Raw genomic sequence first — 26407 nt, forward strand, 5'->3', positions numbered from 1 at the left:
CCATTTGCTCTATTCCAGGGTGCAATGAATGTGATTGCTGAGAGGTTGGGGCCCTGTCAGCTATGGTCACTCCCAGAAGAGTGGAATCCCTGGCTGCTACCAATGGGGGAGGTAGACTTCTGCTTCCAGCTGCAGTGACAGAACTGCCTACAGGCTCTGATTGGAGCACCTGAGATCAATCATGGACTGGGGTTTGTGTAGAGGACTGGAAGTATATCTAACCCTGGATTATAAAAATTGGAATATCTAAATAGAACCCAGGAAAAAAACAAACTCAAAAAATAATAAAGCAAAATCAAATTAATGACTTACTAGAAGAGACTATGAAAAATGATTGCAGATACCATACTCCAAGAAATCATCAAGGAAAACTGTCTAGAAATTCCACAATAAGACAGTAAATTCAAGATTCACCACCTCAAAAAGATTCAAAGATGAAAATGCACAAGAACATCATTGCTAAGTTCTATAGCTTCCAGGTTGAGGAGAAAATTCTACAAGCAACAACAACAAAAAATAATAATTTAAATAATGTGGAGCTCCAGACAGAATAATGCAAGACTTAGCAGCGACAATATTAAAAAAAATATGTAGGACACTGAATGCAGCAATTCATAAAGCAAAATAACTAGGCTTACAACCAAGAAAGATGAGCATAATTATAAAAGGTAAAAAATGGATATTTAATGAACTAAAGGAATTTCAACTATTCCTGAAAAAAACCAGAACTAGTCAGAAAATTTGATCTATAAGAACCATATAGAAGTAGTGAAAGACTAATTATAAGTAACCCAAAAGGTCAAATTGTTTCATTCCTACATGAAGAAAAGTCACCTATGGCCCCTAGGAATGGCACCATTGCCTGGATATTTTGAAAGGCATGTATGGATAGAAGACTGGAGGTCAAGGTGAATGTAAAAGAATGAGTTAAAGTGGTAGTGGAAAAGACCAGGAGAACATAGAGTAGAATGGCTATTTCATATGGAGGAAATATGAGTAGAACTGCCACAGAGAAGGGGAAAAATGGGTAGAGGGCTGGTAGTACTAGAACCCTACTCTCATCAGACTTGGGATAAAGAGAGAATAACATACACAATTAGAAGGACAAAAATCTTAAAGTACAGATAAACAGGAGGGAAGGGGGATGGTATAAGGGAGGGACTGATTGAGGGAATAAAAGAAGCAAGAGCGGGTTAAGAGAAAGGAAGGCAAAGAGGGATACCCAGAGGGGAGTACATATCAAGAGGTAGGGAGGTAAGATAAGGGAATAAGAGAGGGACTCCTAGGACAAGATGAGGGAGGGAGTTTTAGAATTGAACTCAGATAAAGAAATAAGAGTCAAGGTAAAGGGATAGAGCTGAATATACTTTGCCTCAGCTGATCCAGGGAAGGCCAAGGTAGTAGTCATGATCTCTGACAGAGTTGGGGTTAAAATGGATATAAATGGAAGGGATGAACAGGGTAACTATATTATGTTGGGGGGTACTATGGATAATGAAACATGATCAATATTGGACCTGTATGCACTAAATGGTATGGTACCCAGATATTTAAAGGAAACACTAAATGATATATAGATTGAAATAGATAACAAAATAGTAATAATGGGGGGGGGTTAATTTTCCCCTTTCAGAACTAGATGAATTCAACCAAAAAATAAATAAAAAGGTAAGGAGATGAATAGAATATTAGATAAGTTAAATGTGATAGATTTCTAGAGAGCCCTCACATACCTGCACACCTGAATGAGGCTAGCAATAGATCTAAGCCTAAGCAAATACATAATCCAAACAGAGTTTCTGAAGGGACAACAATGGTGTAGAGTGCATAAATATTCTATAAAAGTATTACTTTAACACTTATCATACTGTAGAGATAATGCTACATTCCTGAAGGGTTTTGGCATTGGAATAAAAGTTCCACTGGGTATGACCAAGTTGGAAAGACTTTGTTTGAAAAGAATATGGTCCTGACAATAGACTGTGTCTACTACTTAAGAACCAATCTAGCTAAATATGGCCCTGATAATATATGATAACTAAGAACAAAGATGTGCTAAGCTGATCAAATTAAATGCTAATAGGAACATAAAGAAACATACAAGAGCAGCTGTGATTTGTTTTTTAGAAAACAAGATGGAAATACACATTAGGTCTTAAGGGCATTATTGAGAGGCTAAAAAGCTGTGTCTGTATGAAAAAATTCATGGACACTTTGTTTGTAATGACAAAATAACTGTAAATAACACAAATTCGATGATTGGGAGAAAAGGCTGAATAGATTGTGATATGTAATAGACTGCATTTATGTTATTAGAAATGACAAACATTGGAAATATAAAGAAAATAAGGGAAATATATGAAGAGATGAAAAGAGAAGAAAAGAAAAAAGAATAATACATACTATGATTACTTTTAAAAATAGCAGCCACAAAATCAAGAGAAAAAAAGTATCAAAGTAAAACAAACCCAGACATAACTCCAAAGCAGGGATGTTTATATTAGTACACATATATAATTTACATATCTTTTAAATATTATAAACATTGTGGCTTTGCACATAATTTTTAATGCATTTGTTTACTTAAGTGTTTGGTAGTGATGGCGGTGGCTACTAAATAAATAATTAAAACAATTTTAAGGAGATTGAACAAATGAAATCAAAGGCTAATGAGTATCAGGACTAGAGTGATGGCTATGTGAACAGAAAGAAAGGCAGATATGAGAAAAATTATGGAAGTATAATCAATAAAACTTGGAAACTGATCCAACATGGAGCATAAAGGAAAATGAAGTGTTGAGGACAACTTCACAAATGAAATCTTAAGATGATTGGAAAGTGAGTGATGTCTTCTTCAGAAAAGTTAATTGGAAGGAGAAGGGTTGAGAACAGAGGTGAATTCTATTTTGGACATCATGAGTTTGATATACCTGGAGGGCATCAAGTTGGAAATATGTGGTATGTAGCCAGTGATGAGACCAGTGTTAGGAAAAGAGATCACCACTGTATTTGCAGATCTGGGAGTCATTTGCATAAACATAATAATGAAACCCAAGGAGATGATTAGTTAACAGTGAGAGAGAATAAATTCTTGGATAGATCTTGGGGATATAGCCACAGTCAGGTGAGGTATGACATGGATAATGTTCCTGAAAAAGAAAAAGGGGTGACAGTTTTTGGGGGTATTTTAATATATTAAAAATAGAGCTACGCTTTGAAGTAACATGGTGCATGTGTAATGTGACCCTCTAAGACCTTAGAAACTAAGAAGATATGGTATATCTATGAAAACACACATTTTAAGAGAAAAAATATAGTACCAATAAAACAATTAAGTTAATCCAAGGTGGGTCAAATGAAGAGAAAGGGAAAGCTGCCTCAACAAAATCCAAATTTCTTATTTTTCTATTTAGGTTTATTACTGTCCAAATCAAGTTCTCTGTTCTTCCAAAGTAATTTGTTTCTATCCCTCACTATGTCTTTGTTCATACTATTCTCTCTACTAGAAATGTCCTTTTTTCTATTCCCATCTTTACTGATTGAAATATTACACTGGATCACAGTCTTAACTTTTAAGACCTATCCTTCAGGATCCATTTTTGATGTCATATTCTCCAGTCTTTTCTGACCACACCAAACAGAAGTATTTTCGTTCATCACTGAATTTCTATAGTATTGGTTGTCTATATCATCTAAGCACATACTGACATATTGTAGTTGCTTCTGTAAGGGTTGACTCTCCCTCTACTAGCCTGATAATTCCTAGGGTGGGAAGTATATCCTACTCATTCATGCATTCCACCCATAGGACTCAAAATGCTGAATGAACAAAAATCTTTTCCCCCTTATACTCATTACTCCCACCCCCACAGAATTCAAAGTTAATCATGGGATCTTCTTTGCAAAAATAAAAATAATAATATGGAACTATTAGAAACTGAAATGCAAAATGGGATGATGAGATATAATGTTGATGAGAGGCAACTATATCACTATAGTGAACTTTCAAAAATCACTTCTTATATGATATCGAAGAGACTGTATAGGGTGCTAAGTCTTAGATCTCTTTTCAAGGATGTTCCATAGTAGCATAAGAAATACAATTTTCTGATTTTATATAGAAAGCATAGGCTTCTTCTCAGCTTGCTTTGACCTGCAACTATGTAAAATGCTTTTCAAATGAATTGTACTTTAGGCTATTTTATCAAAAAAAGAGAAAAAAGTCATAATATAATTAAAAGTTAACTAAGCTGATTAAACTGAGGTTTTTCACCTACTGCAGAAGGTACAATGGCCTCAAGGCCCTTTCATACCACACATCCCAGGTTCTCTAAATACTTTATATATTGAGTCTATCCCTGAGGAATGACAAAAAATTAACAATATGCACTAACAAGTTGGCCAAAGAAGTACAAAGGCATGAGTTACTCATAATTGTACACTCCACACTCCTCCATATGAAATGAGAACAAGGTTTTAAACACGTAGAAGAGCAGAGTTAAAGGGGAAAAGGGAATAGAGAATGTTCCATTTGCCTTCCCACCAGAACCTTATGTATAGCTCGCATGATCAGATTTCACCAGTGAAGGTAAATGCTGGGCAAGGTCATCCAAACTCCTTTCATTTGACAAATACCAGTAGTACCATTGGCAGTAAAGTTAAGGTCAACATCTTCTCTATAGTCCAGTCAAAGACTTCTTGTGGAGAAAGCAACTCTTTCAGTCTTTAAAGGATGGAATCAATTTTCTGGTCTATGCATTACTGGGCCTTATTGCTATTTTCTTTAAAGAGAAAATCCTAAGACTATTTCAAGCCAAGACATGGGTCAGTTTTCATGGCTCAAGCTATTCTAGATAATAAAGATTCTTATTAGAGTCAGAAATCCTAGTGCCATTCCTAAGACCTATCTGAAAAGCAACTAAGCTGAATATTCATATATACACCATCATCAAAAGGAGTTACCTACCCAAAGGAGGAGAAATATTTTAATCACCTTGTGTAAGCAAAAAGTCAGTTTCCTCCTTGGGGATTTACACATCTCTGCACCCAGTTCCTCTCTAGTTTATATCATTTTTACATTCTTTATGATACTGGTAATAAGAAGTCCAAATCTGTGGTTGTATTAAAGAAGTTTTAAATTCTGGGATTCAATTATATCTTATTATCAAAGAAAAGAGAAGAGGTATTAAACAAAACATGAACAGCATCAACTAAATAAGCTTAGACATATGACTATCATCTGAGATTGTAGCCATGCTGCTTCTCATGAAAAGAAATATCCCAGTTATTTCTTTTCTCATTATTAAGCAATATTTGTTTGCTTAAAATCATTCTCATTCTCATTCAGACAGTAATGGGATCAGTCTCCTTGGACTTGTCTTTTAGTAGCCTCCAAAGAGATGCAAAGAATCATCCTCATGTGTAGCCTGCACACTTGTATGTTACACTGATGTTCTTACAGATGATTCTAAGTAATATATATATTTAAAACAGATGCTTTAAAGAAAATTTTAAAATAAGTAGACTACCCATGAGCAATATTCACAATTTCAAGAAAATTCATTCAATAAATAATAAATAAAAGTAAATCTGGGTAACCTGATTAGGAAAGCAAAGTAGGACTTGACCAATATGATTTCAAATTCATCCTTAGATAGCCAAAATACTATGTCTTACAGCCATCCAAATTTCATAAAGTATCCAAACTTCTGAAGCTGCCATATTACATAAAGCTGAGGATCAGAGAAATTATAGTCACTTTTTCCAGGAATTGAAATCTCACTATTCTAAAAGTTGAGATTTTACAAAATGAAAAACCCAGAAGCTCAGAGGTTGTTCTGGGTCATATGAGATGGAGTGAAGCTAGGTGTTAAAAAAGCTAGGCATTACTACATAAAAAACTTTAATAGGAAGATTGTCATTTTACAAACTAATTCTGAAACCAAGCCTTTACAACCACAGCTGTCAGCTTTAAATGCTTATTCCTAACGAACAGGAGTTAGGGAATCACAAAGATTCCCTACAACATGTTTTATACAAGCATGCTTCACTCTCAATACTGCCAGTAGTAATCAATCAATAATCCCCAAAATACTATTAAGGGAACTACAAAATACCTGTCTGACTAGTATTTTTAAATATAAAAGGGCAATCCCACTTTGCCATTTATTACTTTTGTGACCTTGGACAAGTCATATTACTTTTTCTGGGATTCAGGTTCTTCAAGATCTATAAAATGAAAATGAAAAATACTACAGAATATCATTTGAATTTTGAACTGAGTGATATTGTCACTCAGTTACTTTGATGAACTGATAACAAGAAGAGAGATTAAAAAAACATTAAACATTTACTTGTTGAAGAACATATAGGTTTAAATAACTTACAAATGAATGCAAAAAAGCACTTTCAGAAATACCAAGCACAAGCCATATAACAAAAGCAATTAATATCAAAGTCAGCTTACAGATGATAATGGTAAGAGAAGCATGATGATAAAGGTAATTTATGAAAAGTTTAGCCCTTTGTACAGATACACCCATAAGGATAACAAAACTCATAATGTGGCACAGATGGTATTAATAGTAGTCCTGAGTTAAGTGCATCCTTGAACTCTGAGCTTTGAATGTAGAAGTTTGGTCTAGGTGATATGGATATATTAATTGGATGAGGGGAAAGGAATGGATGGAGGACTAGATAGTTAATACAAGTATTGAGAGTGAGGTCCATTGAAAGGAAAGTAGGAAGTTTGGTTTGGAAGTGTGAATGGGGGCTGAGAGGAGTCTGCTCATGAAGGGTTGAGGAAGGGGAAGGGAGTAGTTCTGATGACAGAGGGCACCAATAGAGGTTAGGGGTTCTTGGCAGAAATCACTAATAGTGAAGAGTCTAGAAGTGGAGGGAATCTTTGTCATGGGAAGGCTGGATACAAAGAACAAAATTATATATATAAATTTCATTTTGCAAATTTTAAAGAATATATATATATATATATACATACACATATACCCATATGCAGATATATACATTTGTTATTATAGTTATGTATCATTACTATTAATTAGCAGTGCTTTATCATGTATATATGTTGTTTTTAGTTGAATATTCATAACTTGGGATCTTCCTAAAGTTCTACTTCTGCTACCTTGAATATGTAATAGAGCTTTATTTAGTCCTTTCAAAGCAAGTTCCTAAATATATCTCATTTGATTCTAACAAAAACCTTAATTAGAGGACAAAAATGTTAGGGACCTATTTACAAAAAAAACAAAAACAAAAAACTAAACCAACCTGATCTAAAGAAAATCTTGAGAATGTTGCCAATTATATGGACTAGTATATGATGGGCATTTTCTTTTCCTTCATGCTATTCAGGGCTGGAACTGGAAAAAAAAAAAAAAAAGCTCTGTAGAACAATTGCTAAGCCTGAAGCTGAACAGGTACTTAACTCTCTGGCCTGATTCAAAATTAAAAGAGTTGTAATAATGTAAATAGAAATCTTGAACTGAATTGTTTGAAAAAGGTACAGTGGGCAAAAAGTCTGCTTGTCTCCTTCATTTTTTAGACAATTCCAATGTTAAAAGCTCTGACACACTATTCTAGTACCATGGTTTCTGAGAGGGCTCCCAAAACATGGTGATGATCTGCTTGTCAAAAGGAACACAAATAAATTCAAACAATGAATTAGCATACCAGGGAGAAAACTTGAGTATACTCATTGCCTTTCTAAAAAACCTTAATTTCTACATTCTTAAGTTTTTATGAGAAGAACAGTTTAAAGTATACAAACACACAACAATTATATAAGTATGTGTAATGATGCAAGGATACATACATATAGTTAAGAATACCTATTTTAATTGTGTGTATACAATAAAGACAGGAACAACCCAACAATATCCCAGGAAATCAAACCTGAAACTGAAAGCCTGTCTGTCCATGCTGGTTGCTCTCTCCACACATAAATTTGAGTTGGGAGAGGGAAGATTGTGCCGTACCTACATTTGGCATTTTCTGGTGCCTGTCATGGTCTTATAACCTTCTGCATTTTCAGCCCTGTCCTTTCCGTGTGCAGAGAGGAGGCACAGGGGGATTGTGCCTCTTCACGTTCTTGGTGTACAGAACAGGCACGTTCAAGCACTTCATACTAACAAAGCTCAAATCTCCACTGGCTCGTTCATGTAAGGGTTAAAAATAGAAAGTCCTACCCACTGGTTTGCTCTGATGTTCCTGGAGATATTGTCACTGGATGTATCCTCAATAGAATTCTATTCAACACCTCTGCCTTTAAGTACAAAGCTGTAGGCTGTAGCAGCTTTAAGAAACATAAGTATCCCTTTTTTTCTGCTGCACAGTATCTGTGTGGGAAATTCTCTAAAGGGGTTTAAGTATTTACCCTGAACACTATCAGACAGTTTCTAAAATTTTCCTTATCCTGTTGCAAAACACACACACACACACACACACACACACACACACACACACACACACACACACTTCAAAGAGAACCATAAATACAGTTCTTTGTGCTTTCAGCCCACACTCTGTTTTGGAGTCTTAAGCTTGAATTCTTTTGCATTTGTAAATTCCCCTAACCCCCCCAAAAACAAGTTACATAACACTTTTTTTCATTCATTAATAACTATAGTCACAAAGAAGAAGAATGGAAAAACAGACAGAAACATTGGATGAGTGGGGAAAAAGAGAAAGGGGGAGAAAACAAATAATATTTTTTACATTTACTAATAAAATTGTAAAAAAATTTACTCTTAATTCTTCTCTCCTTAGCCCCTTACCACCCCCTAACACATGTTGTTGTTTTTAAAGCCTACATCAAGAGTCTGAGGTGAGCAAAAGTGAGGAAGGAATTTAAATCTTTAGAACTGAAAGGTGAGCTTTACTGTCCTAATGAAAGAGCGTTGCTCCAAATCTCAGCCTTCTTACTTGTTCTAACCTTCAAGGGCCTAGGCTACTAGCCTTCCCTATAGTATGTCTGAGTCACTGCTAAGTTTAGGTAGAACAGAAAAAGGGAGACTGCAGTTTAAGCCTTAATGGTGAATGATGGGGCTTTTAACTTCGGATTCTGAATTACTTTAATGGATTTTTCTAATAACTCAAAAATACCAAATCTGAAAACTGGAATCTCAAAGTGAATGTCTGTTTTAATATTCATAACTAATTGGAATTAATCTTTAATTTGAATTAAAACTTTCCCCCCCAAAAAAACGTAGGAGAGAACTTTATTTTTTTAAACTGTGATAGAAAATATAGCTTTGGTATGTGAAAAACCCAACTGGGCCTATATCTCAGCTTAAAATAAAAGCCAAAAATGCTCTAAGAACTTCATTAATTCCCATAGAAACAAACAAACTGCATTCCTGTTCTATAATATTTCAGTCTCTATGACCACGTAACCTGTATTCTGAATAGCTCTATGACCTGTATTCAGAATAGCTAAGTTAAAAATGGATAAGCTTCTGCAATTAAGCTTTCATAGCAGCTTTAAGAAAGTCTAAACCAAGAAGAAAAGTGCCAGTGGTGCATCTTAAAATTAAACTATTAAAACTTCTGCTTGAAAAGGTCATCGAGTTTCTACCACTCCCTCATGAAGAGCTTTAACAACAAGCAAATGGAATGCCATTAAATAAAACTCTCACTCATTTTCTGCATCTCTTAATGTTTTCAATGCCATGACTCTGCTCTTCCTGCCAAATTTTAACATAAATGGGTGGGATTAAATGGAGCCTGTAGCCTACCTAACATAATTATATATGTTCTGATTTTGTACTGCCTTGAAACGGATACATTTTAATAATCCTAGTCTTGGCTCTTATCCACTCAAGTCAATAAAGGTTATTAAGGCCAACTGCCATATAAATACACTACCTCTCGGCAAAACGAACTGTCAAGGCAGGAAACAATTCATAGCACACCAAACCATCAGCATTTGGTCTTTTCTTTCTTGGGGGGGGGGGGGGGAGGAGATACATTAGCACAAAGCAATTTCTTGCCCGTATGTAAATAAGTAATATTTTTAAAATGTTTGTGCTGGAAACAATTCCCAAAGTGTGTATAAACTGGTCTCCAATAAGTGACCAAGTTAGAAAGAAAATGAATGGGATCATCAGTTTGGAAGGTTCCACGTTCCGCTGTCGTTTTTCTGTATCTTCAGGAATTTGATGGTGTTAAAACATTTTTATAGGTAAAATAAATGTCAGTTTTTCAAGACAGGAACGATAGATACCAGACCCTGAGAGACAAATGGCCTATCCACTGAATCTACAGTTCCCGTCACACTTCCTCACATCACAAGAGATTTCAGCTTTTCATACTTCTCTTTACCCAGAAAGCAAAGCTTGTACAGTCCCTTTCAAATGGTAACTCTTTCTTTGAATTCAGAGGACACTTATCCTGAAAAGTCTCTGGATAATATGTTAATCTGGGATAAGGGAGTGGTCTTTGGGGTTTTTTTATTTGTTTGTTTTTTAATAAAATGCAAGCATCTGAATAGCCTTAGTCCTTTTTCCTGGATCAGAAACAGAAGAGTGGAGAGAAAAAGGCTAAGAGAGACACTTGGGTTATTGAGGGAGGGCTAGGCACTTCAGGTTTAATGTCTCTAAATTCATGAGGTAATATTCAGGGAAAATGTGAAATTTTATCAGACTGTCATTCAAATATAAGGTTTAACATTTACATCACAAGAGCAAGTGCAGAGTAAAACCATCCTCAGGGAGAGAAATGCCAAGAATAAACAGCATGATAAAAATGTGTGCTTGCTGGAACAAGGAGAGAGAAGTAGATGCTGGGGTAGAGTAGGGGATAAGGGAAAGGCTCACAGGGGGAGAACCATGAGGTTTAGACAGTTGATAAGTTTTTTGAATTATATGACTAGTTATAACATGTGAAATAATTACTATTAATAGAGAAAAGCTATTTAAGAACTCATTTTCCTTTCTTCCTCTGCCCTACCTTCTTTCTCCCTTTGCCTTCCAACACACTATAACTGTAGGAATGCTGAAAGTCAAAAATTTCTGCTTAATTTAAGGCTCTTCTATTTATGAAACTAATTCCAAATCTCAATTTAACTCATAAGCAAAAGTGAATGCTATTCATTACCTGTTCAAGATTTTTGGTTTGACCTCCAAAAGAAAAATCAATGATGTTTTTGAAAACACATTAGAGGAGATCCCCCACATATGCTATTTTACAATACCAGAAAAAGTATAATTATTCATTGAAAATTATTATAATATCGAGAAATATACTGCCTAGACGCCAAGGGAGTACATTTAGAAATACTTTTTTGATTAACCTAATTCTATAGAATCCAAATGTGCTCCAAACACTGCACTTTTTATGTTAAATTGCTGTTGAATTTGTTAACCCACAACTGATTTCCTGTGTTATGGAATCTTAGAGATTACAGCTAACTTGAAGCAACAGGGATAATTCTTGACAGTTAATGGTACATTTCTATGCATTTTCCTCAAAGTCTAGAATCCTGTTGCCTTAAAATCATAGCTAAACACTGCCCCCTACTGCTTAAAATTGAAGGAAAAAAAGGACAGATTATGGAAGAATAAAATAGGGCCTTAACTAACTAGTCTCCTCCTTATCCAATCCTTTAATATCTCCTCTCCTTTATTCCTACTCCCCATCTCCACCTCAGGTTCTTAGATATTGTATAATAGCAAATACAAAAGAAAGGACATATCTAATTACCATTCTACTTAATTTCCTGTGATAGTTCAAATTAATTGTGTGATTAAAATGCTTAGAGGCATAAAACATCTTTTCAAGGTTAAACTTAAATTAGAAGCAGCTTCTCAAACTTGTCTTGTCCCAAACAGTAAGTCCCTACTGATAAATATTATCCTGAGTCATGCTGAAAGAAGAGACACAGAGGCCTCTGTTTCCATTTGAGCACATAGTAATGCCACACCAACCATAGAAAAACTAGCCCTGGAGGATTCCCAAATTGGCTGTTCCTTTAGGTTCTTTTTACTGAAAGTCTACAAAATAATAAAGCACTCTCCTCTATTATATACTTGCTACTGAATCATAAGTCCTTTGGAGAGAAATTTATAAAATATGTTTGTAATTCCTAAAGATATCAAATATGCAATTCTTAAAATTTAGGACAAATCCCACCCCCACTCTTGTTAGTTGAAAATCAACAACCATAACAACAACACAGTAAAGTTTCTTTTCTTTTCTTTCTTTCTTTCTTTCTTTCTTTCTTTCTTTCTTTCTTTCTTTCTTTCTTTCTTTCTTTCTTTCTTTCTTTCTTTCTTTCTTTCTTTCTTTCTTTCTTTNTTCTTTCTTTCTTCCTTCCTTCCTTCCTTCCTTCCTTCCTTCCTTCTTCCTTCCTTCCTTCCTTCCTTCCTTTCTTTCTTTCTTTCTTTCCTTCTTTCCTTCTTTCTTTCTTCCTTTCTTTCTTTCTTTCTTTCTTTCCTAATCCAACTTTATATATCTTTATTTTCCAGTCCTGAGGTCTGACACACCCATCATAGATAGGAATTAAGTTAGGATCCCGAAATTGGCATGGCAGCTTAAATGGAGAATGTCAGAAATAGGTGCCCACACTGTATCAGGATAGGAAGATATCTTCACCGAAATCCCACTAATCTGCAATAGCCTGTATTCAGGTGTGAACTTTCAAAACAGTGGGGAGGTTTAGCTGCAACTGCCATCGCCTCAGGCTCATTGTTACAACAACCCATGCATTAATTTACTTGTGGGAAAATGTCATCCTCTGTATTATTAAAAGAAAAAAAAGGAGGAAAAGTGAGGTGGGGGGGAGAGAGAGAGAGAGAGAGGAAACTGACAAAGTTCAATGGTCTGATTTTGAAGGAAGAAAACAGAGATCTTGGAATTTTGTTCCTGTCTTTGACATTGACTCCCTCTGGGCTTTGGCTCAATGCCTGACTCTATTTCTTTATTTGCAAAGTGGGAATTAAAGGTTAATAGTTCCCAGAGTACTTAAATAATAAATACTATGTAGTGCTATGCTTTATCCTGTCATTGCTTTTTCTGAGTTTATTTTAATCTTTAAACTAATCAAATTCAATAGGTTTTCATTGCCAAGTGGTACCCTCAGAACCTTAGATGCTCCTATGAATTGGCTAAGAATTCACTGGAAGAGTTATTTATCATGGGCAGAGTCTATGGAGAAATCAACATATGGATACATTTTTCGTTGTAAAACCCATCTCTGGAAATATGGTCCTCAGTACTAAATTACTTACCACACATTCCATTTTTTTCCACAGTCCTTCCAGTTCAGACATGGGTAGTTGCCACCAATCTGTACACTTCTTGTAGCGATGGCCATGAAACCAAAATTGCCTCAGCCATTCAAATTCTACCTGTTGGTAGATAATGGTAATAAAAGAAAATTACTATGATCAACTGTCTTGGAACATAGAAACTTAATGTCTTAATAATTCATGTCACATACAGTAATATTTACTGGGAATAAGAAAGTAAATTAGCAAATAATTTCTAATTTCATTTGAAGCCTCAAGTTCATTTTTTGAAACTGGGAAAATAATATTCCTTAAGTCAGAAGCTGGGAGACCCTCTCCCACTGAGCTTGGGCTCCATGGGTGTTACTTGAAGGCTGAAGGCTAGAAACAAGGAACTGAATTATAGAAGGGATACAATCAAATAGAAGGACTGGATTTGTTAGCACCTTTATTTAAAAACCTTATTAAACTGTGTGACCCTGGGCAAGTCACTTGACCCCCATTGCCTACCCTTACCACTCTTTTGCCTTGGAGCCAATACACAGTATTGACTCCAAGACGGAAGGTAAGGGTTTGAAAAAAAAAAACCTTATTAAAAACTGCTAAACTTGCACATAACACACATAGATATATCCTTAAAGGTGTCAGATTTTTAAAAGTATCTAAAATGGAGAAAATGGAGAAGGGCATTAAAATCTGCTTCACTCATTAATTATTAAAGGGGGATAGATATCATATCATGAAAAGTCTTGAGGCATTAAAGAAAAAGGAAGAAATGAACCTTGAAGATCAGTAATATGCTGGGACTATCTCATGATTTGCCATAATCTTACAAGTTAAAAGAGGAAGACCTAGAACCAATATAATAGTTATGAACCAGTAGGACACTGCAGTGGCTAGAGAGCCAGTTTTGGAGTTGGAAAGACTTGGGTTTGAATTCTCCTTCTGACACATTAGTTGTGTTTCCACTGGCAAATTTCTTATTCTTTCAACTTCCTCAGCAACTCAATAAGGACTATAAATTTTAAAAAAAGTGTTCATCTTTATCAGCTGAGGGATTTTCTATACTGGGAAAGTGCTACATTGATTGAATTATAGGTTTATGTCTAATATCTACAGATCATATAGCATATATATTCACTTTATATAGATAAAGATCTGAGAAGAGTACCCAAGATTTCAATGCCATAGGAAACACCAAGTGAGGATCTTCCTTTTACTTTTCTGTTCTGTAACTTGGAGTAGTGGTTATTAACCTGAAATATTTTTTAAAATATTTGTCCATAAAATTTGTAAAAAATGTTGTGATAATTATTTCAGTATCAATGGTTTCCTTTGCAATCCCAGGCATTTCATTTTATGCATTTAATGAGCATTCCAAGAAGAAGTCTCTGCAATTTATCAGACTACCCAAGAGATTCATGATAAAAAAAAAAAAAAAAAACATTAAGAAGGGGCAAGTTATATGGCATAGTAGATAGAGTGCCAGGCCTGAAGTCAGGAAGACTCATTTTTCTCAGTTCAAATCTAGCCTGAGACACTTACTAGTTGTGTGACCCTAGGTAAGTCACTTAATCCTACTTGCTTCAGTTTCTCATTTGGAAAATGAACTGGAGAAGGAAATGGAAAACCACTCCAGTGTCTTTGCCAAGAAAACCCGAAATGGAATAAAAAAGAGTCAGATATAACTAAAAAGTTACTTTAAAAAAAAAAAAGGTTAAGAACTCTACTCTTAGAGAGTTGCTTAGGACTTAGGGATGAAGTAAGTTGTCCAAGGGTCAAATAGCAAGTAGGAGTCAAGGGCAGAACTTGAACCCTGATATTCTTTACTCAAGTCTGGCTCTCTAGCCACCATACCATGCTGTCTTTTATGTATACATGAAAGAGATTTATATATCATATCAAAAAAAGTCTTGAGACATCTAAGAAAAAAAAAAGTAATGCACAATGAAGATCAATAATATGCTGGGGCTATCTCACGATTCACCATAATCTTACAAGATAAAAGAGGAAGATCTTGAATCCAATAAAGCACATTATGAAGCAATAGGGCACATATGCATATAGACACACACACACGCACATGCATATGCATATGCACACATAAAATTGGATAGAGATACATGATATACCTTACTTACTAAGTAAACCTGGCAACTAGTCATCTTCCCATTTAATCAACAAAAATAGCAATATGTTCCAAGATTGTGCAAAAATGCTGAAAATGTGTTTTATTTCTTAAATAACTATTGACAAAGACAGAGACTGAAGGAATCTTTGTGTGAGTCAACAAATATTTTCCTATCTATTGTCAAGTCTTTCCTTATTTACCTGTAGTTAAGAAATATACTTGGCATTTTACCCTCTATGCAGTAACTATATGCACTCTAATTTTTTTTCTATGTCCTTTGAAGAAATGTGTAGGCCTTACTGTTTAGCTTTGCTATGGTAGTTATGTTCCATACACAGGGTCAACATGATATAATCATCATCTGTTCCCACAAAGAATTTTTTTTTTTGCTTATCCATATTGAATTTTCCTGAGGCAAACAAAGGCAACTTGTGAAGGTGTAATGATGGTGAAAATGACTTAAATACCTAACTTAAGAACACTAAGTATAAACAGTACAACTACAAAAGTCTGAAAAGGTTTTAGTTTACATTAACTAAATGTTTGTTTGATATGCAGAACTGATTTCACTGAAAGCTGTTTAAACAAAAAAAAAGGAATGTGAACAATATTAAGACAACAGTTGCTTGACCTTATCTGTGGTATTAAAAAGATAGTAGTTAACAGAAGTAAACTAAGTATTTTCAAAGGGGACTACAAGTGAAGTTCAATTAAGAGAATACAAGTTCAGCTAAGTATTTATCACAAGAAAAAGAAGCTTTCTAATGAATTTCACAAGAGATTTGTTCATGCTACAATAATTGTCTGTAAGCAGAGCACCAAGAGTTAAAAAAAGTTAGGTCTTAAGTCTGGCGATTTCTACTGAAAAGGACAAAACACAGCAGTCTTGGTAGCTATGATATTCCAGAAAACCAAACAGATTATGACAAGCAGTGAACTGTTGTAGCACATGACCATTTACCAATTTTATATCTGGGTAAATTAAAGCCAGGTCAGGATGAAGGTACTTTTAGGTGAGAAAGCGCCCTACCTATTCTTACTGACCAAGGTCTCTTCTTCTACAACAAAAGGCTAACCTTTAGTGGGGGTGGGGAATGTTTATTTGTTTGAGTTGGCTTTGGCTTCATTATAAAGATGAGAAAAAAAATGGAGGAAGAACTCATGGCCCTTTCCATAACCTGACCATCAAGTTTCTTTGTCAAGCTCCCAGTGGAGCTTGATCCATGAGGTTAGTTCTTCCCCAGGAGGTAAAATCTTTATTGGCATCAAACCCATTTACTGTTCATTTTATTTATCTTCATTGTCTTGCTTTTTCATCTCAATGAAATGGAGACGAAACCATGTTGGATTTCTTCCAGGACTTCAATCAAGTCCTACCCAGGCCAAGAAAAGCAGCTAACTCTTTTACTGAAATTAATTTAGAGGAATAAAATGTATCCCCAGCTACCTGGGCTGAGTCCTAAAGTGTGAATGAGGATAAGACATTCTAAGTATCAGGGTCAAGGAATGGAGGGTACAAAATAGAAGTAGCACACCCTTTGGGGAAAAAAAAAAACCAGCAACCAAAGCTGCACAAATACACAGTGAGACAGGGTATACTGGGCATGCATGGAAGTGAAATATTGCTATTCAAAACTCAAAACACTAAGTCCAGCAATGTTGACTGAGAAATCTCTAACTATGACAAGGCCATGGTCCCATCTCTTCTCCAGGGGTTACTTTCTTCAGGAATTCCTGTAACTAATGAAGTAGAGATGCAGGAAAAGCTATCAACAGTTGAACTGAGACCAAAAGGGGAGAAAAAAACAGAACTCAGAGTAAAGGAATGCCCTAAGAGGCTGATCACAGGGAGCAATACTGCAAAAGCATAGCTTTCAATAGAACCTTATTGATTTATAATTTTATACATGTGATTAGACATAAAGCCCCAATTATTGAGCTTTAAAAATATCTACAGTACAGTGATAATTTCATGATTATGGCCTATAAATATTTTGAGATCCTGAAGTCTTCTGAATCATCAAAGAGAGATAAAATAGTGGTATATTATTTAAATGCTGTGTTTTATTTTATCTTATTTAATGACAAATTGGTAATTCATCTATGGTATGTAAAATTAAAGTCATTGGATCAAAGATTTTGTCCTGTAAAGGGGGGGCCATATATATATGTGTGTGTGTGTGTGTGTGTCATTTAATTCAACCTCCCTTGTTATACAGATGGAAGAAAACCTGCCCACAATGACAGGTAATGGCACAATCAAGCTTCAATTTTAATTCACTGACTCCAAATACAGCACTTTCCTCTCCATAGCATGTTGTTTCTTATTACTCTACTATCTCTAGTATCTGACCCTGCTATATAACAGAAATTACTACAGAGGAAAATCTTCTTCATGGATAAAGAGGACTGAATTCAGTGGGCTATAATCATGCATTCACCCAGCTGGCATAAGTTCTAAAGGCCAAGGAAGTCAAAAGGAATGCAAAGGGGAAAAAGGACTGTATATTTTATGTCCAACATCAACCTATTGTTAGTGTTCTTTACATCATGATTAAAAGCCTGTTTTCAGAATACCAGTCAATACTGGGTAGCAAAGGCCACCAAGCACCATTTGACATTTTATGTACTGAAGCATCTCAGTCAATTATTAAAAAGCACTGATTATTAAATGCTGCCCATGGAGGTGATCTATATTGCCTTTCTTTTGTACCCACTAGCCTCCTGCCATGCTTTCATTTTTCTCTAAGCACTCAAAATGCACATCACCCTGGCAGTGGCTGTGAACAATGCTTCTCTTCATAGTTGTGATCCAGGAAACAAATATACAAATTTCCTTCTAAATGAACTTGAGTTTCTTACTCTATAGCTAAGAGTTTGATGAATGAAAACTCTGCTAACACAAAAGACTAGAGAAGAAGGTAATAGTTTTTTTAATGAAGAAAAACAGGAGGAAAATAAAATCTAGTGACTATAGACCAAAGATTTGATCATAGCTACTGTGAGCTATACAACAGCCTTGATTAAAAAAAAATTTGAGTCCCCAATGACTCTCCTCAAAGTGTAAAGGAGTTTGAAAATCACCCAGATCATTCATACAGAAAAATGTAGCCTATTCTTCTCTAAATGGCTTTGCCTTTTCAATTTTATTCTTAGGGATCAAGAAGAAGAATATGCTATTCAATATGGCAAACCCAACCTACTCTCACTACCCAGCGCGAAAACCAAACAAACTAACAAAGAGAAGTAGACAATAATAAAAAGAGACAAATAAAAAGTATAATATTTTATTAAGGAAAAATTATATAGATAGGCAGACTTTCTCTTTAAAAAAAAGACCCATAAAGCAAAAGAGACCAACTTTCACTTCATTACAGATCAGAGAAGGGGTCTGATTTTAGAAAGTAGAGGAGCTTTTAGTTTGTCAGGCAAGCAAACTTCCTTCAGGAACATCTTAGGAACTTAAAAGATGCTCAGATTTATCCCTTGCAGTTCAGCCAGAATCCAAAGGCCCACTTAGAGTCTTAATCCTCTTTACAATCTCCCATAACACTTGACACCGTTGATTTGACACCCCCTCCTCCTAGGCATGCAGCCTTTTTAACTAACTCATCTTCTTTCCAATTCTTAAAGGTGATGTTTCATCTAGGTTTTCTATTACTGCTCTGAGTCTCAGCACTCTTCTCACCAGTTTTTCCCTTGGTAATTTCATTCTGGGCCTAACCTCTCTTCTAAGATTCAGACAGATGTACCAGCTGCCTAGATACCATATCCAAGGGGATGTTGCACCACTACCTCAAACACAAAATGGTCCAAACAAAGCCTATTATTTTCCTCTTTAAACCTATTCTTTCTAGCTACACTATTTCCATCAGTGGCATGATTTATATTATCCTATGTTTAAAGCTTTAGTTTTGATTAATCTCTTCTTTATCTCTCATGCATATCCAAGCAGTTACCATATCCAGTCAACTCCTTCTCTGACCTTGAAGATCTCTTTTCTACTACTACTGTTAATATTCTAGTATAGGGTCTCATTACCACCCACTTGGATTGCTGCAATAAAGCCCCCTAAGAAGTCTTTATGACTTCATTCTCCCCTCTTTCCATGCTGTTGCAAAATTAATCTTCCTTATGCTCTGATCCAGTTATGTCATTCTTCCCTTCAAAAATGTTTCTGTTATCTACCAGTGAACATCAAAAACTACTACTTGGGAATGAAGGCTCCCCTCCTTCCAACTCCACTTTGTCTTAGCAGCCTTATCACTTTATTCTCCCTATCATATGTTTGAACCTGTAGCCAAAATAGCCTATTCTTTTATTCCCAAGTAAGCCCTGTGTCTTCTGGTCTCCACGGTTTCACTCTGCCAGAATCCTGTCCCTTAAGGATTATCCTTCTCTTTCTTAGAGTCCTGAATTCCTAAGCCATCTATTAAAACTCCTACTTAAACCCCACCTCATCCAGAAAGCCTTCCTTAACCTCCCCTAAGCACCAGGATTTTCCCACCTTGGACCTATTTTTTTACTTCCTTTAGCACTTTTCTAATACACTTGACATATATTGTCTATTTTAGATAGTGGTATATGATACCTACACCCCTGCTCAACAAACTAGCTAGTCTTATGGGTAGGACATCATGCAAAACAATGAAGATATAAAGCTAAAACTGAAAAAGCTGTTATCCTCAAGAAGTTTACATTTTATATTTATAGCTGCGCTCTTTGTGGTGGCAAAAAATTGGAAAATGAGGGAATGTCCTTCTATTGGGGAATGGCTAAACAAATTGTGGTATCTGTTGGTGATGGAATACTATTGTGCTCAAAGGAATAATGAAATGGAAGAATTCCATGTAAATTGGAAAGACCTTCAGGAATTGATGCAGAGTGAAAGGAGCAGAGCCAGAAGAACATTGTACACAGAGACTGATACACGGTGGTAAAATCGAATGCAATGGACTTCTGTACTAGCAGCAATGCAATGACCCAGGACAATTCTGAGGGATTTATGGAAAAGAACGCTACCCACATTCAGAGGAAGAACTACAGGAGTGGAAACACAGAAGAAAAACAACTGCTTGAACATATGGGCTGACGGGGATATTATTGTGGAGGTAGACACTAAACGATAACTCTAGTCCAACTATCAATAATATGGAATTAGGTCTTAATCAATGATACATGTAAAACTCAGTGGAATTGTGAGTTGGCTACAGGGGAGTGGTGTGGTTTGGGGAAGAGGGAAAGAACATGAAATATGTAACTATGGGAAAATTTTCAAAATTAAATTTAAAATAAAAAAAAGAAGCTTACATTTTATAAGAAAAGCGATACATTATTTTTGTTTCAATTTGATATATGACCCACTTCAGTAGCTCCAAAGGGGATAAAATAATTTTGTGGTCATTCATTTACTTCAGTCATGCCCAACTCTTCATTAACCCATTTGGGGCTTTCTTGGCCAAGATGGAGTGGCTTGCCATTTCCTTTTCCAGCTCATTTTAAAGATGAGGAATTGAGGGAAACAGATTTAAATGACTCACCCAGGGTCACACAGCTAATAAGTGTCTAAGGACAGATTTGTACCCAGGAAGATGAGCCCAGCACTCTATCCACTGCTCTACCTAGCTACCCCCACAAAAAACAACAGATTAAGGTTAAAAGGGCTCTTGAAGATCTTCTAAGTTCTAACATCTTTTGAGTTCCTGAAGTTCTAAATTCTTTCATCTTTTTCACATGAACAAATTGACCTCAGAGTTGAGATGTGACACCAGGGTCCGTGGGGCCTTCCACAGAATGATGCTAAGTTTCATGGATATAGGGATCATTTCATCTAAACAGTATATCTTACCTGGTATTTTGCACAGTATTTTACATTCAATAAGAACTTTATAAACTTCTAACTGCATTGAAGCCATATAAAGCCATAGGGGAAAAAAGCACTCCTCAGTTTTTTGTTACTTAAAACAGCAAAGTTTTATTATATAATTTACAAATCAAAGGCATCTATCTGGCCTTTAAAGATGGAAAAAAAAGAGAAGTGGATAACTATTATATACATTAAGAATTTCATTGAACAGCAAAGCATAGAGCAGAGAACTAAGCTTGTACAAGTGGGCAAACACTGAAACTCGGGTCTACTTGTGTGGTAAGGGAACAATATTTGAAAATATGCCTTGACATGTGGAATTAATCTCTCAAATAAGGAAATGACCTTGAAAAATCAAAGATGGAGGCATCATGAAAAGGGAGGTTGGGACACACAAAACACAGCTTCAAGGTCTCCATTCAGCCTTAGGTTGCTGGCTTGCCTCACTCAGCTAAAATTTCTGGATCACTCCCCGAATGCACAATGTAAAAAAAAAAAAAAAACAAAAAAAAAACTGCCAGACACATTCTGAAGCAGATGGGTTCAAATGACAATATTCTGGCTGTTGAATAAACAGTCTATGTATACAGCTTTTTTCTCGTGTGATGATGATAAAACATGACAAGAAGTCAGAGAAAGATATGGGAGGAACAGAGGCTAGAATAGCATCTACTATTAGCTTGGCCCCTCAAGTTGAGTTTTGGTTTTCTTTTGGGGGGGGGGGAGGAGGGAAGTGTAGTGAATGGGAAAGGTAGGGAAATAAACCAATATCACAGGAGTCAGATCTACACAATATAGACAGGAAAATGGCCAGGCTACTAGAACTTCCAAATCCCATGATTCCTGAAAGATTTCTTGACTACTCCAGTTCTAAACTCCGGAAAGGAGTCCTTGTTGGTGCTCCCCTAATGGGAATCCTAATCCTAGTAAAGGCTCAAATCAGCGAAGCTGCTGAACCCTTTATGTCCACAATTTTCTATCAGACTGTGAGATCCTTCTAATCAAGGACTTTCTCTTGCCTCTTATTTTTGTATCCCAAGAACTTAGCACAGTTTTTGGCATTAATAGGTGTTCAATAAAAGCTAAATGACTGACTAGAAAGTACTCCTTCCTTACTTCTGACTCAAAAGAAATCCAAACTTCCTTCAAAGGACAGTTCAGAGGTAATAATTCTATTTATTCATGTTCTCTCTTTTATCATTTTTTATTTGTATATAATTACTTAAGTGAAGGTTGTATGTACTCAATAAAAATTAAGTCTTTTCTGAGGGCAAGAGCTATTTCATTTTTTGTATTTGTTCTCCCCCTGTTCTAGGAATAGCAAAGAGTCCAGTGTCATTGGATAGTTGAGTACATAGGAAGTGTAAGAAATAAGAAGACTGGACAGATCAGAAGGGGAAAAGTTATCAGGGATATTAAATAACAAACAGAATAATTTGTATTTGATCCTGAAGGGAATCAATACAGTTTGAGTAAATGTGAGGAGAAAGGGTAACATAATTAAATTTGATAAATACTTATTGAATTGAACCTTGGATTTAATTTTCAGAAATAAGAGTAAATTGCCATTTGTCTGGGGATCAAGATTACCTTTACTTGGGAGATTTAGGGCTGAGAACCAATAGTACAGTCTTCTAAAATCCAGAAATAGAAATAAGAAATGTACCTGAGAACTGAAGCTGATGAACTCTTCCCAGATAACCTGCATGAATAATTTCTCTTCTACTGTCCTTACCTCGTTATGAATTTCTTCCCCCTGCTTGATAACTGATGACTCCATGGATCTCAAATGCACAGTTCTGGGCTCCATGTCATCTTTTACATTCTTAAGTGCCAAGTGACATTGCTTAAAAATATAATCCAGAGTCCCTACTGAGCACTGCAAGAGAAAAAATATGAAGCAAAGATCAGGACTGAGACCCAGGTCTGACCAACTCCTGTTCATTATACTTTCTTTCATTCATTCAGTTATAAAGTGCTTACTCTGTACCAGGCATGGTGCTAAAACTGGGAATACAAATATAAGCAAAAGGAAAGACATCCCCTCCCCTCAAGGAGCCTATATTCTAGTAGGAAAGACAACAAGTAAAAAGAATTTGAAAAGGAGAGAGGAGATATCCAGTGTGGGAGCGTGATGGAGGAGTGAAGCACCACTGCTTGAGAAACAAAGAGATGGCTGGCCTTGACACCCTCCTGAGATAGAGGTTCTGAAAGGAATCATCCAATTGGAGGGAAGAGCCATTGGGAAAGTACTTCCAAGGTGTGACTTTTTGGGCTGAAGTGATCTTCCAGGATGAAGAGGTTTCATGACATGGTGGGGAAGTCTGGAAGAGTTCAGTGTGGTAAGAATTTTTTTTTCTTTTCATCCATGTTTGCCTTCTATTTCCTCTACCATCAATTCACATAATCATATCACATCCAGGCTACTATAAAAAAATTCCCAAAAGGCCTCTCTGCTTTTCTTCTTTTTTCCTCTCTCCCTAATAAATTCCATTGCTTTCCTACAAATTGCTAGATTAATTTAACTAAAAATATTATTTAACATCATGTCACTCCTTTTCAATTATTTAACCCTAGCTATAGGATGAAATTTACATTTACCTTGGCATTCAAAGCTAACACAATCTGGCCAGAATCTACCTCAACAACATATCTATTCATCTACACATACCTTGCTGCTCCTCCGCCCCACTCCCCAGACAAACTTGTCCTCTGCTTCAAGCCTTCCTCATCAATTTGAGTGCCTTCTTCACTCTTCTTTACCTTTTGAGTCACACCCATTTTTCAAGACTTAAGTTATACCTTCTTAATAAAGCCTTCTCTGACTCCCAAGTCAAAGTGATCCCTTTCTCCTCCTGGGTCCAACATTCATTTATTAACTTATCAATCATGTGGCACTTTAATACATTTAGGGAAATCTTTTTTTAATCAATATACATCTTATCTCCTAAATGAGATTGTAAGTTCAGTGAGGACAGAGACTATACCTTATACTTTGCGCATCAGCTCTGGATGTCTATATTTCTTTCTCTCTACTGCCATATTCTGGAAATCTCACCCTGGTTCATACAAGCTTCTTAGGAGAATGACCAGCAACCTGAACTTTCCTCATCTCTCCCAACTCAGAAGTCTTCTGGACTTCCTTAGTTTTGATTGACTGATTCCTACTAACTGAGAGTAATTACTTTCAAGAGGTATGGAGTAATCAATAATCAGTCAGACTCCATCCATATAGACCTTTCTAAAACTAAATAGACCAAAGAAGAAATGAAGTTGCAAGAGGCTAAGAATCTAGAGTTTGCAATACAAGCTAATCAGCAAAGGAGCAGAAAAGAAAACTAGACAATTTTCCTATGCCATTAGGAACAAGAAAAGACAGTGAGTGAATGAATGGAAACAAAACTATTTTATTACATACTTACTATATTCTAGCCACTATGTTGAGCCCTAGGGATAAAAATAGAAAAGTAGACAGACTCTGCTACATTCTAATAGGAACTTTCAGAAGCAAGCCAGACTACAAAGGCCCAGTGATCCTGAAGGAGCAATAGCTTTCTGTAATATATGTTAACTTAAGGAATGATGAGTTTAGATGAGAGAAAAAGGACTTCTGGTAAAGAGCAAAAAATTTACCTGAAAACTTGTTGGCCTAATCTGCAGGACTTAAAAGAAAAAGGGAACTCAAAGAATCAGCAAGAGGATGGAATAGCTGTTTTCCTCCAAAATTTACCCAGAAACCTCAGAAAAAGGAATTAGGTGCCAGATACAGAGTAAAGATGGATTCACAAAAAAGAATGCAAAAAACCACATCGGAGTAAAAAACAAAACAAAATATTTTTCATTAAAAAATCATGGGGTTTGATTTATACTTAGAGAGTCTGTAAGATACCTCTCCATGTAGACAGTCCAGAGACCTATTTCTAGAAGAGGCATGATGAAGTACCTTGGGAGATACTGGAGCAGGTGTAGACATTCTGCAAAGTGGTCCTCATCATCAACTAGTAAGAGAAGTGGAGGCCCTTGGATCATGTGGAAGCATCCAATAGGCTTTCCAGTTTAAGTTTATTCCTTTCAGATGTTCTATGTGTTTTTGGACTCATTCAGTCACTATGCCTAATAGGAATTAATACTATAATAGGGAAAGAGTATGGTCTTCTTTCCACTATAGTCACTTGGCCCAGTTTTTAATCTGTGAAATTTGTTCTTTTCCATTCTATGTGAAGGGAATGGAGCTTGCCATCTTGTAAGTTTTGAAAGGTCAGAAAACTGAGCTTTTGGACTTCTCAGACTGAGCTTTGTAGCTGGCCAATTTGGCACTGGTGTCCCTGCCCAAAAGTTCTAGTCATAAAACTTTATACAGCAGGATGTTGCATGTGGACACAAACATGGGTGAGCTAACTATGTAGGAACTGAGCTAAGAGGGTATCCTCAAGATGCTCAGGAATGAGGCAGGGGAAAGGGGGGAATAGCTGAACTTTGATTTTGCTATATTTTCAAAGTAAATATCCCTTTGTAAAAGTTAATAGATGTAAAGTATTTAAATAGAAATGAGGGCTAACAGCAGGGGATCAAATTAAAAGCAGTAGAGAAGAGACATAATTGAGTGAAAAGCAGTGGAGAAGAGATACCTCCTAAATCCTCAGGGCAGTCCAGAACTCAGAGGGGCATATGTAGCCTGCAGTGCTTTGGGAGAAAGGGCCGGAGCATACTTGCTATGATGTTAAAACATCAAATAACTTATTATTTGGAGCTATCCAATATTTCCATCCCCCCCCCCAAACTTCATTTGCTAAATAGAGTCAGCACAAGAAATGTAGCAGTTTTTCTACATTAGGACATGGGTTTGGTGGTCTTTGCTTGGTACTACTCCCCATAAGAGTGATTCAGCTTGAACTTCCTTCACCTTACAACATATAGAAGACGCTGATTCTGCCCACAAAAGCCAGGTAAATAGACAATAACTAGTGAAGACAGAGATGAAAGACAAAGACAGTACAGAGCTAAGCAGACAAAAAAGAACTTCTAAGACTAAGGGAAAGGGGATTGGAAATCTACTCTGGCCAGGCCTTAATACATTAAATCCAAGGAGGTTAAGAATACTTAGGCTTGGGGAGAGATAGGGGATGTAAAGAGCCAAAGAGTGAGAAGAATGGAAATCTGACATAA

General features: G+C 36.0%; 1 protein-coding gene across 1 annotated transcript in view; it reads right to left on the reverse strand.

Moving 5' to 3' along the window:
• The window catches only part of FTO (FTO alpha-ketoglutarate dependent dioxygenase), a gene marked incomplete at its 5' end in the record, with an annotated part of 387795 nt that overhangs the window by 217345 nt on the left and 144043 nt on the right, over positions 1-26407 (reverse strand). Inside the window, 2 exon segments of the mRNA XM_044659722.1 lie at positions 13245-13364; positions 22977-23120. Coding sequence (XP_044515657.1) covers positions 13245-13364; positions 22977-23120 — 264 coding nt within the window.

Source organism: Gracilinanus agilis, chromosome 2 (genome assembly GCF_016433145.1).
Source record: "Gracilinanus agilis isolate LMUSP501 chromosome 2, AgileGrace, whole genome shotgun sequence".
Lineage (NCBI taxonomy): Eukaryota > Metazoa > Chordata > Mammalia > Didelphimorphia > Didelphidae > Gracilinanus > Gracilinanus agilis.